This window comes from Lissotriton helveticus, chromosome 2_1 (genome assembly GCF_964261635.1).
Source record: "Lissotriton helveticus chromosome 2_1, aLisHel1.1, whole genome shotgun sequence".
NCBI lineage: Eukaryota > Metazoa > Chordata > Amphibia > Caudata > Salamandridae > Lissotriton > Lissotriton helveticus.
In genome coordinates, this window is record NC_136059.1 from 119,000,855 (window position 1) to 119,014,536 (window position 13,682).

The 13,682-nt window shown below is 49.7% G+C and overlaps 1 protein-coding gene across 9 annotated transcripts in view; it reads right to left on the reverse strand.

Annotated features, from left to right (window-relative positions):
• The window catches only part of DCTN1 (dynactin subunit 1), a 669,529-nt gene that overhangs the window by 293,207 nt on the left and 362,640 nt on the right, over positions 1–13,682 (reverse strand). For 3 of the 9 annotated variants that reach the window (XM_078674584.1, XM_078674587.1, XM_078674590.1), the window contains one exon: positions 9,958–9,978. The exons of the other annotated variants lie outside the window; for them this stretch is intronic. In XM_078674584.1, the coding sequence (XP_078530710.1) occupies positions 9,958–9,978 (21 nt within the window). The remainder of the gene's footprint in view (positions 1–9,957; positions 9,979–13,682) is intronic. 9 annotated transcript variants of the gene reach the window in all.

Sequence of the window (13,682 nt, forward strand, 5' to 3'; positions counted from 1 at the left end):
TGGATTATTGCTGAGTGCTGTATTAAATTTTGAAATGTCTAAGGATTTCCAATTTTTTCTAGATGGGGCAGGGAACACAGATTGAGCAAAGGAGATGGCAGGTGGTTTAAGATTAAATTTGATCAAATAATGGTCAGACCAGCAAACAGGAGTGGTATCCTGCCAGGTAAGTTCTGGGAGATGAAAAAATAATGGATCGAGCAAGTGTCCTGCCTGATGGGTAGATCCTGAGTTTAGGAGACTGATGTTTAACGCTGTCAGATCTTCTAGCAGGTTAATGCAAGACGTGTTCGATTGGTCCTCAAAGTGTAGATTTAGGTCTCCAATAAGAGAAAAGTTTTTTGACGCCAAGTGGAAGGGTGTGATATGGTTAGCTAACTTGGAGGCCCATTGAGTGCCATTTCCGGGGGGCCGGTACATTAGGATGCCAGATAACGTGAAGTTGGGGTTCAAACTAATTTTAAAAAATGCGGCTTCACAGTCAGGGATGTCTACCGGTTCAAAAGTACATTTAAGTGCTTTGTTATAAATAATAGCAATTCCGCCACCAGTTTTGAGAGTTCTGTCCTTTCTGACAATCGCATAGTTGGATGGAAGAGCCGTGGCCACATCCGGGCCGGACCCCTCATGTAACCAAGTTTCTGTCAGGAATAATGCACTTGGTTTATCATCTAATAACAGATTGAAAATGTCCAACTTGTGTTTGGTTAAGGAGCGACAATTGATACTATAGAACAGAAAGTTTCTATCAATGGGACAGGATTGCTTATGGCGTTTTCTATGTCTGAATCTGCGATCGGGATAGGGTTGGAAATTAGATTGTGTGAGACTGCAGTTAGGGCAGGTTGCATTTCCAGTATGGGGAATTACGAGTAAAGTGCAGTCGCCATGCTTCACAGGGCGCAGTGCTTTCAGATGGTCAGACGACATTACCTGTGTAGTCCTTGCCTGGGAGACATAGCCCTCTGCCCCGTGCCCCGTCCTGACTCGGACGGGCACAGACGGGCTAGTCTTTGGCGTGTCTTCGGCGCGGATGCTGCGCGTCACCGCTGCGCGTGTTAGGTGTCATCATGTTTTGTAGAGGCCGTGCTAGCGTTCAGCACCGCCTCCCCACACTCTCAACCAATCGATGCCCGGCACCGGGAGGGAACCCGGAAGAAGGTAGCGCCCTGCACCCTCCACTACAATCAAGCCTAGCGCTTGCGGTGGACCGAGGTAGCAGAGGCGGCAAGGATCGCCACAAAGAGGTCTGTGAGTAGAGTGCAATACAGTATTTAAAAATTAAAGTGCATCCGTGCAAATTAAAACACAATTCACACACAGCTATTAAAATTTTCGGAGTCGCTCTCAGTGCAATTCTTAGTCAATATACACAAAGCGTGTATCGTTAGTATCCAGGTCGCGCTGCGAACATAAAATGCGCGTGTCTTTTCAATTCAATTCCTTCCTCCAGAAACTTCCTGGATAAATGTGGCAGCCTCCGTTATGGAATTCGATGCAAGAGCCCCTATTGTATCGGAGAGCATTTTCTCATTATATGATATGATAGCATTCAGTATTCACTTCCATTCCCGATACGAAACGTATTCATGTTCTCCACTTCCCACCAATCTCAAAAAGGTGTAACATAAATGCACGGTCTCACTCAAACCAAAAATAAAATAAATAATCTTATGCCTTCAAAACACAGCAGACAAAGAACTTTGAGAATGGTAAGCCCAACACTTCTTCTCCATTAAACCGCTTCTCAACAGAGTGAGAATGCCATCACAAAAGTTGTGGATATATTCCTTTGCTACATGGCACATTCGGGCCACTAAACAAACTTAAAAGAGTGTTGCAAACTACAGACGGCCTGCCCAGAAGTGTGCTATTCCCTGAACATTGCTCACCCTCTTCAGAAAGCGTTGCTTCATGAGTTTGGGGTGATGTGCTGCAATCACACACAGGCCGCTTCAGCATGCTGATTCTTGAAGATCTCCGAGCTGCCATCAATACAAGGGAATAGCAAGAACATTCTCTAACACTGCTACCAATTAAAGGCCAATGTTACAACCACTCTAGGATTTTCAAATCCTTTATTTCTGACCACGGTCAACTGGTACCAAACCCAGAGTGTTGCCCCATGCTACTCTGCCAAGTCTCCAATTACTATATTAAAGAATGTATGAACCTCCTCGCCTCCTCGTAACCATGTGGGAACAAATGATCACTCTTCGAAGTTGTGTTTACAGATTTTAATACAATAAAACTCTTTATAGGAATAATGTGCCTAATGTTTGCTGTATCAAAAATACTTATTCAAGAACCACCATCCCTCAAGAAAGTAACTCACCGTGCTCAGTCTGGCTGATAAAACATGTTAAGTCAACAAACCCTGTCCTTGATGTCACCTGGAAACCATCTAATGTTAGTTGCAGCCCTAGTCAACCCAGGCCTGGACTGTAGCAACACCCTCACGTCAATCAGCTGGCTTACCGAATAAAAAGACACAAAATAGGTCAGAACAGAGCAGACATCTAAAGGAGCGCCAGTTAAAAGGAGATGCATGCTGCGACACCCTGTGCGGTGAAAACAGCCATTGAAGATCCTTTGGACTGGCTCGGACCCACTCACCTCCAGGACAAGCAGCTACTCACCCTGCCTGTCGCTCTCCCAACCCAGGGAAACCAACTAGTGGTTCCAGGAAGAAGTGTGATGTAGAGGAGGCAGTAACAGCACCACGACAGCCCCCCAGCTCCTGAAATCTCATTTGGGCATCCACATCATGGGCTTAAGAAGCTAAACACACTTATTCTGATCCTCCTACACACACACACACACACACATATACACACACACTTCTGCCACACCAGGTCCTGATGACATGTTTATAAAATGTGTCCACTGATCGCTTTCCTCTGAAACTTTCTAAAATATGTTTGGTGGCAGGAAGGGATCAACGTCATCTTGTGCGTCTCTATGAACAAATAAACCTGCTGAGGCTAGAAATAATGACCACTATACAAACAACTGCTGTAATGCCAGAAACCGGTTCTAGAAAGCTTGTTTCCGGTCCAGGGAAGGCATGGCTTGGCAGTTTGGGCTGGACTGTTCCCATGAGGCACAGGGTCAGACTGATTTGCATATGGCCATGTCTGAACTGGGGTGGCAGAGTGGGCTAAAGAACGGTGATGGATTAAACCCAGATCTGTTGACTGGGTGTGAGTGTTTGATTGGTTCAGATGCTCTGTCCATCACCACCCCCTTTTGTACCACTATACAAACAACAGCGCAGAGCTTCGCGCTGATGATGGTGTGACTGACCCAGTGGTGCTGCTGCACCTCTTGCCACCAGAGAGAGGTTATAGGACCACTGGTTGCAGATTGTTGCTGACGTATCAGGAAGGACCCTTTATTGGGTCACTTTCTTTCAATATCAAAGGTGAAAACAAATTAAAATTAGCAATATCTCCTGTGCCTTCCTCCTGATGAACTCTCCTGCATGGCCCACCTTAAGGTGTCCACGGCATCTGCCTCTTTAAAATAAATCTAAAAGCCTCTTTAGGCTTCATGTGGAGCAACAGTCTCTTGTCCAGTCTTATCTGAAGGACATCCAGAGAATGGTGGAAGTCTGAGTTTTCAATGAGGGCTCCGTACTGGCCCGCTGCAGTGATGGAAGGCGAGGCCCACGGAAGCAGGATGCAGCTCAACGCTGTCATCAAGGTATCTCTCGCCGCGATGCCCAATTAATCTAGAAATCATCTTGAAAAACGAAACAAACTGTGTACAGGCACATATGTGCCTCCTTGTAAAAAACGATGGTCCACCCTTCTCACCCCTTAGGGAAACCGCTTACATTCAAAATTGAAGGTCTTTTAATGTCAGCTTCACAGTCAGCTCTTGGATTGGTTCTGGTACCATTCTGCAGCTGAGCCTTACCAAGGGCAGGACTAACCAAAAAAACCACACGTTCTCTCCATTCTGATTTGCTTTTATGACATGCTGTCGAATAAAGCTTCGAAAATTGAATGGATAAGAAGCTCGCTGCCTAAACTCCATTCAAATTTCAGCCTATACACTATGGCGAAGATACGCGTATTCAATCCGAGCCAAGCTATGGTCACTCCCGTGAGTTACACTGTTAGAAGCTTTCTCAAAGAAACATTCATGTCCAACTTCTCTTCCCTTCTTCAGGCCTAAGACCGGCATCCAGAGCCAAGCCAGATTGTGCAGTTATATGCTACATAAATGTTCTTATACTGCCATATACAGTGCGAGCTATACAAACTATATGAACAAACGAGACTACATCTGTCCGACATGCTCAGAAGGGGGCCTGTGAAAGGAATAAAATGAACAAATCAGTCCTAATAAAAAAACGATTCCAAGAGGAGTAAAAAAGTGCCAATGGAACAAATAAAGGCTAATAGTTCAGTAGTGTGGAAAAAGTTGAACCTGGGTCCCAATGTTCGTGTTCCCACGCACAACAAGCCAACGCCTTCTGGGCCCCATTATTCCCCTGCACAGTTTCTTTGCTGTCCAGTATTTCGAAGCTTCGCAGCCTGTGCTGTCAGCCAGCAGCCCCCAGCTCTCCTTTCAAGCGGACTGTAAAAGCAACAGGCAACGACTGGAATGCCAAGTGCATGCTGCTGGTTTCCATGGGCATCTAGGCTCTGTGCTCAGGGAAGGACCCACATTTGGATCCAAGATAAAAAGTTTGAAAGGTGGGAGGAGGTGCGGGGGAGAGTGGGGGGGGGAGGGTCACAAGAAACTACACCAGCAACGCGAATTATGACAACGTAAACTCCGAAATAGAATAAAGACTGTGCAATTTTACCCATTTCAATCTGAGTGGAAAGTTTCATGAAGATTCGCTCGAAAACATTCGACAAGTCTTCGAAGCTCTGGGGCTCTCTCAGGAGTGCTCAAATGTCATGTTTTACCCCAGGGCATCAACTCCCTGGATGAGGAGCCATTAGCTCAATGGCTGCACAAGATCAATCTAAGAAGGGTCATAGTGCTGGTTATCTCGACAATGTAGGCAGCGGGGTCTCAACCACACACTGATCTGAAGTTACTCCTGGAAACTGGGTCTCAATAATGGAATGTGGAAGAACCCCATTTTTACATAAAACAATCCCAAAACACATTACAGTAACAACTGCTTACTTCTCGCTTCTACTCTCCTACCATAGAAGGGTCTTCTCCGGCGGCTCTCTTGATTCTAAAGAATCATGCAACAAAAAAAGAGGAGGGCGACCTGGAACCCCTGGTCAGCTTGGGACTAATACAAACGAAAGCAAATGGCCAGCAAGGGGATCCGTTAGAACAAAATACTGTAATTAAAAAAGTATGCGCTTAGAGATCTATAACACTCTGAATAAAATTCACTAAAATCAGTCCTAAGTCTGACATTGTAGGTTAATGCAAAGAAGAGAACAATACATGATGAAACATGCGTAGAAGGTTTGTCATTACGATCAGTTGGCCCATATTAAAGCAAGAGGTACCAAGGGGTTCTATAAACAAGAAACACCTATCAATCCAGCAGGTTAGTTGTACATATTTCCATACATTGATTCACTGAGACAGAAGCGTGCAATCCACTCTTAATACAAGGAACATTCCTGGAGAGCGTTTCACCTTAGCATAGAGTATGTCCCAGGGTGAACTGATTTAAATAAAAGTAGTAGAGTGCGTGTCAGCGTTTCGGTCTCCTGTTGTAAGAATGTGCAAGACCATCCTCAGTACTAATGGTTAGTAGATAGTCAAAGTAGAGGGCCCCTGAAAAAGTTCTTCCACTGGGAGCACAATTTAAAATGTCAAAACATTTTTTTGATTAGGGAATCAACAATATAAAACAATATCCCCAATAGGAATGAGCTTAATTATTAGGACACATGTGGTATTACACTAGGTAAAATGACATGGCTACTGGGTGGGGGGGTGGGTCTTTTCAAGTAGCCACCAGAATGAACTCTGCAGACCCACACTCTAGCCAAGGGTCCACATTGAGGGGGCGATTTGAAAAGTAATTTGTAAAGCCCTGAACCCCCAAAGAAACACAACATAATAGTGAAGCACATTCCCTTAGTCCTTCCAGTGTAAGCCTCTCCATTAACTATCTACTAATGTTAGTCAAGAGGATGGTCCCACACACTCATACAACAGGAGACCAAGCGTCGGAGCACACACTATCAAGCAGCCCCTCCGCCCTCCAGAATTCATCTTCTTGAGAAGATCCGCGACTTCGCTATGTTATCTCAAGGTTAAAGTCTGAGCCTCATCCTGTGTGATGCTCTCGGTTCATTGATCGCTAGAGCAGAGTAGCTGCACACATTGATGTCTACACCACTATGACACCGTGGAAGTAAAGTGGTAGATCCCGTGAGCGAGTCCCTTGGGTTGCGCCAACGGCTCATCTCTAGGCCGTTCAGGCTCCTAGCACCGGGCATCGGTCACAGGTGAACTCCTGACCATCACCAGTCGCTCCACTTTGAATGAATACAAACGGCTTCAGCGCAGTTGTTCCACAGCTGCTCACTTTACAGGGGTGGCCTATATATGCATCCAATGAGACAGGCTCTCACTAGGGCAGAGGTCTTCAATCTGTGGGGCGCGACCCCCAGGGGGGTCGTGGAGTCCTGGGAAGGGGGTCGCAGATTCTGTTGGAGCGTGCAGCAGTTCCTGGCGTCAGGCTGATTGAGGCCGGGTGATCACGGCGGAGGCCTAATTCACGCCTCATTAACAAGTAAAGGTCTTCTGAAGACCTGTGAAGTACTCGGGTGTGCCTTTCTGTGTGTCCCGAAGCTGTTTCAGCCGGGCTCACTTACACGTGCTGGGGAGTGCAGGGGGGGGTCTGGGGGAGGAGGCTGTAGCCCTTTGAGTTCAATCAATGGACTTAGCTGTGGGGTTTATTTGTATTTTTAACGTTTTATATAGCGCTAGCTTAACCCGTAGGTATCAGAGCGCTTTACAAACACACATAGTAAACAGCAGAAGGACATTACAGTCATTGGTTCAAGTCCCACGAGCCCTCATACCTGGCGCCTGTGCAGGAGAAATGTGCCTGAGACTGTTCTTCACGGTGAGGTGTTTATACAGCCTGTCTGCTCCCCCCCCCCCCAAGCAGGGAAGCACAGAGATGCCCTCCCATGAGAGAGGAAGAAGAAGGAAGAAGACGCAGAGATACTGACCCCACCCCCATGAGAGAGGCATAGAAAAGGTGGGTGGATGAATAATGGGTGGATGAAGGATGAATGTATGTGTGACTGGAAGGATGAAGGGTGGGTGGATGGATGGGTGGATGGATGGATGGATGGAAGGAAGGATGAAGGATGGATGGGTGGATGTAAGGATGAATTGATGGATGTGTGAAAAGGTGGGTGGATGAATGATGAGTGGATGGATGTAAAGATGAAAGGGTGGATGGATGGATGAAGGATGGATGGATGTGTGAAAAGGTGGGTGGATGGATGGATGAAAGGGTGGATGGATGAAGGATGTATGTATGGATGGATGGACAAAAGGGTAGATGGATGAAGGATGTATGGATGGATACAAGGTTGCATGGATGAATGATGGATGGATGGATGAAAGGGTGGGTGGATGGATGAAGGATGGATGGATGAAAGGGTGGATGGATGAAGGATGTATGTATGGATGGAAGGACAAAAAGGTAGATGGATGAAGGATGGATGTATGGATGGATAAAAAGGTTGCATGGATGAATAATGGATGTGTGAAAAGGTGGGTGGATGAATGATGGGTGAATGGGTGGATGAAAGGGTGGCTGGATGAAGGATGGATGTATGGATGGATGTGTGAAAAGGTGGGGGATGAATGATGGGTGGATGGATCAATGGATGGATGGATGGATGGATGAAAGGGTAGGTGGATGGATGAAGGATGGATGGATGAAAGGGTGGATGGATGAAGGATGTATGTATGGATGGAAGGACAAAAAGGTAGATGGATGAAGGATGGATGTATGGGTGGATAAAAGGTTGCATGGATGAATGATGGATGCATGGATGGATGTGTGAAAAGGTGGGGGGATGAATGATGGGTGGATGGATGAAAGGGTGGGTGGATGAAGGATGGATGTATGGATGAAAGGGTGGATGGATGTATGGATGGAATAATGAAAGGGTGGATGGATGAAGGATGGATAGGTGAAATGGTGGATGGATGTATGGATGGAAGGATGAAAGGGTGGATGGATGAAGGATGTATGTATGGATGGATGGGTAAAAGGTTGCATGGATGAATGATGGATGGATGTGTGAAAAGGTGGGTGGATGAATAGATGGGTGGATAGGTAAAGGATGGACGTATGGATGGAAGGATGAAAGGGTGGATGGATGAAGGATGGATGGATGTGTGAAAGTGTGGGTGGATGAATGATGGATGGATGGATGTGATGAGGTCTAACAGGCGCATTTATGGTTGTCGATAGTTGTTGATGATGAGGAGTACCAGTTTCTAGAATCTTTTGTCGTAAGGGGGTCCTTACGCCTAAAAAGGTTTTACAAGGGGGTCTCGGCATCAAAAAGTTTGAAGACCTCTGCACTAGGGTATCCCCGAGAGCACTCCCTCCGCACATTTACTGCCATCCTACACACACAGCCAGTCCCCCCCCCCACACACCTATCTGAATCTCCCTATCCCTCCGAAATAGAGAAGATCTGAAAATATACCCGTGACTGCTCTGAGCTGCACATACATTGAACATAAACACCCACTCACAAACGACACGAGTTTCCATGTACACATTAAAACAGGACTTATTTGAGCACAGCCTTTTAAACACCCATTTACGATTCATCTACCACTTGATGCTTACTTTCAGCTTCATACAGCGAAGGCACCAGCATAAACATGGGTTTTAGAGTGAAAAAGTCTATTTCACACCTGATTTTTTATGCATTTTTCCTGCTGTCATTTTCACACATGAAAGGATGTGAGATTAATGAAAAACGTAAATGGGTTGCTGACTACATATCTGCCAATCCAATGCTGTGAGAAGTTTAGCACCGAAATCCCTAGCCTCTGTGCTCAAAATGTATTAAAAATAATTTGCTGCCTCTTCATCGCCAACATTTTCTCTCAAATAATAACGTCAAATGCGTCATATTTTACCTTTTTTTTAGGGCTTCGGGCTAAAGAAACAATAAAGTACTATACTTCTTCCACCCTTCGAAGAACACAAAAGGCTGCCCGCAGTGCCCGAGTCAAACACGTGGTCGTGGCCGGGACCCTCCTACGTGCGGTGCGTAAACCCCACGCAGAAACAGAGTGAGGTCACCGCCACGTGCCATTGGTGTGTGTACAGAACGGAATACTTGCAGCAAGTTAACAAACATGTCATCAATTAACGCAGCGCCCGATTGTCTGGAATCCGAATGAATGAATCAATCTATAAATACTGCTCCAAAGTGAAGCGCCACGAATACACCTGGGAATGAATGCACTGGCTGAACAGAGCCCGAGCACCGTTTCCTTACAGATTTGGGTTTTCGTCCTCCTTACTGAACGCATCTGAGGGCCGGCCTGGACCTCACTGCGTCATGAAGGCGCAGCGCGGCGGGAATACTGCAGCGCATCCTGGGCCCTGGAGGGCACTCGGCGCACCGGACGGCCACCACCCTGCACCGTCATGCCACCCGAGGCAAGGGTTCAAGGGCGCCCCCTCAAGGCTGGCAAGCACCGCAGGGCGCAGTGCCCTCTAGCGCCGGGGCAGCGACGCTCATGCACCGAGGCACGCACAGCACGACACATGAAATGCGGATGAACTCACAGGATGGCAGAACCGAACCCACGGGTGCCAGGCGGCATGACGCGGCGACAGGCAATGCACACAAAGCGGCTCCATGCTCAGCGCCCTGAACTAACGCAGCGCACGGGAGGCGCGCAGCGGCAGGCAGCATCCATCCATCCATCCATCCATCCATGCATCCATCCATGCAGCGGTACCTTGCGTGTCGTCGGGGCCTGCTTCATGGTGGCAGAGAGCGAGGGAGGGAGGGCAGAAGAGAAGGGAGAGAGCAGAGAGACAGGTTAGCACACTCAAGCACAACACAGACGTGCAAATGGCCGCCCCCTCCTCCCTTCATCGGCCGGTCAGCAGAGGGGGGACCCCGAGAGTGCCAGCCCAGGCCCGTCCTGCGCCCCGGCCCGGATGACATCAGCTCCCGTCTCCGGGTCCAGGCGCTGCTCCCTGCCGGCTCTGCATCAGTAATTGATGCTTCGCACCGAGGGGCGGGCGGCGGAGGAGGAGGGATCCAGGACCCATGATGTGCTGCTGTCGCCTAGCAACAGCCTAAGCTCAGCTGTCTCCCGGGCTAATCGGAGTGCTTCGGGTCCAGGCCGCTCGGGGCACGGAGAGGCCTGCTCGGGTTTCAGCTCCCATCACTGCAGGTTCAGGGCTGCACAGATGGGTACCAACGACCCCCCACACCCACCCACCCCTCAACCCCCAGGTGTCAGCTCCCATCGCTGCAACTTCAGGGCTGCACAGATGGGTACCACCGACCCCTCCCCAACCCCATCCCTCCGGGTTTCAGCTCCCATCACTGCAAGTTCTGTTTCAGCCTGCACAGATGGGTACCACCGACCCACCCACCCCTCTCCAGGTTTCAGCTCCCATCACTGCAAGTTCTGTGATGCAGACTACACAGACGGGTACCACCGACCCACCCACCCACTCCATCCCTCCACCCCAGGTGTCAGCTTCCATCCCTGCAACTTGCGGGCTGCACAGATGGGTACCACCGACCCCCCCCCCCCCCCACACCCAAACACCCACCCACCCCTTCAAACCCCAGGTGTCGGCTCCCATCCCTGCAACTTCAGGGCTGCACAGATGGGTACCAACGACCCCCACACCCACCCACCCCTCAACCCCCAGGTGTCAGCTCCCATCGCTGCAACTTCAGGGCTGCACAGATGGGTACCACCGACCCCTCCCCAACCCCATCCCTCCGGGTTTCAGCTCCCATCACTGCAAGTTCTGTTTCAGCCTGCACAGATGGGTACCACCGACCCACCCACCCCTCTCCAGGTTTCAGCTCCCATCACTGCAAGTTCTGTTTCAGCCTGCACAGATGGGTACCACCGACCCACCCACCCCTCTCCAGGTTTCAGCTCCCATCACTGCAAGTTCTGTGATGCAGACTACACAGACGGGTACCACCGACCCACCCACCCACTCCATCCCTCCACCCCAGGTGTCAGCTTCCATCCCTGCAACTTGCGGGCTGCACAGATGGGTACCACCGACCCCACCCCCCCCCCCCCAACACCCAAACACCCTTTCAACCCCCAGGTGTCGGCTCCCATCACTGCAGGTTCAGGGCTGCACAGATGGGTACCAACGACCCCCCACACCCACCCACCCCTCAACCCCCAGGTGTCAGCTCCCATCGCTGCAACTTCAGGGCTGCACAGATGGGTACCACCGACCCCTCCCCAACCCCATCCCTCCGGGTTTCAGCTCCCATCACTGCAAGTTCTGTTTCAGCCTGCACAGATGGGTACCACCGACCCACCCACCCCTCTCCAGGTTTCAGCTCCCATCACTGCAAGTTCTGTGATGCAGACTACACAGACGGGTACCACCGACCCACCCACCCACTCCATCCCTCCACCCCAGGTGTCAGCTTCCATCCCTGCAACTTGCGGGCTGCACAGATGGGTACCACCGACCCCCCCCCCCCCACACCCAAACACCCACCCACCCCTTCAAACCCCAGGTGTCGGCTCCCATCCCTGCAACTTCAGGGCTGCACAGATGGGTACCAACGACCCCCACACCCACCCACCCCTCAACCCCCAGGTGTCAGCTCCCATCGCTGCAACTTCAGGGCTGCACAGATGGGTACCACCGACCCCTCCCCAACCCCATCCCTCCGGGTTTCAGCTCCCATCACTGCAAGTTCTGTTTCAGCCTGCACAGATGGGTACCACCGACCCACCCACCCCTCTCCAGGTTTCAGCTCCCATCACTGCAAGTTCTGTTTCAGCCTGCACAGATGGGTACCACCGACCCACCCACCCCTCTCCAGGTTTCAGCTCCCATCACTGCAAGTTCTGTGATGCAGACTACACAGACGGGTACCACCGACCCACCCACCCACTCCATCCCTCCACCCCAGGTGTCAGCTTCCATCCCTGCAACTTGCGGGCTGCACAGATGGGTACCACCGACCCCACCCCCCCCCCCCCCCCCAACACCCAAACACCCTTTCAACCCCCAGGTGTCGGCTCCCATCCCTGCAACTTCAGGGCTGCACAGATGGGTACCACCGACCCCCCCCCCCCTCCCTCCAGGTTTCAGCTCCCATCACTGCAAGTTCAGGGCTGCACAGGTGGGTACCACTGACCCCCAAACACCCACCCACCCACCCCTTCAACCCCCAGGTCGCAGCTCCCATCCCTGCAACTTCAGGGCTGCACAGATGGGTACCACCGACCCCAGCCCCCTGTTTTCATCTCTCAGCACTGCAAGTTCTGTGCTGCAGCCTCAACAGATAAGTACAACCCCTCCCACTCCTCTCGCACCCCAGGTGTCAGCTCCCATCACTGCCCCCAGCGCGTTGCCTTGAAGAACAGGCTTCGCTGGCAGGAGCAGAACATTGTATCTTAGGGGACTGTTTAAATACTGGATTTGTGCATCTTCGACCACATGCCATTTACTTAAGGTAATGAGCAGGTTTCGAAAGAACAGCCTTGGCCTAAGATGGACCAGCAAGCAGCGGGTGCGCTTACCACACGTGGAGGGGTGGAGGTAAGGAAATATAGGTGGTCACTGAGCAGGGTTTACTGACCAGGAGCACCCCACGTGCCCGAAGAGGGCAGGAGTGAGGGCGAGCATGGTGACCCCTTCTGGAGACAGTTCATAACGTCACCCACTCGAGTAAGCACGAGTCCATACAACTGTGCACAGCTCTGCACTTCAGGCATGCCCTTCCATGCCAAACAAATATAGGTACAACCTAGTGCCACAGGGCGAAGGGAAAAGACAAACTGCTTATCTGCTTCGTCCACTTTATGGGGGCAGAGTGGAACTCTTCCAAAACCAAAATCTGCTCACTAAACTACACATCTTTGAAAATCAGAGTCGGATGGACAGTGGCAACACTTTACTATGGGGTTTTATGAATAATATTGATGTTAAAAAGCAAAAAAGAAGTGCCCATAATTCACACTAGAAAATAATGGCCTTCCCTCAGCTATCCTCCACTCACTGGCGCTCCTTAGATGAACTTGCTTCATTACGTAGATAATGTAAACATTATAACTATACACTTCCCTTCATCTTTACTCTAGTTATGGGACTCAACAGTGCACCCCATCCATCCCCTTTTGCCCATTCATAGTTTGCATGACAAGGTGGGGTGCTTCACCTTCTACATTCCTTGCCATCTTTAGACATGTTCTCAGATTCTCTGGTTAGCTCTATGGTAAGGATTTTTAAAGGCACACAACTCTATACCTCATTGCTTTACAGGATTTCTTTATTTTTGTGTGCCACTTATGCTTGTCTTCCATGTTTTTCGCATTATGGTGTCCTTTGGTAAGATGATGTACAATAACACACATTTTATTCTATGTACTGTAATGAAATGAATTATTTTGTACTAGGACCATATCTTGTTTGACACAAGGCCTATGCATTTTTGTACTGTACTTTGGTTATT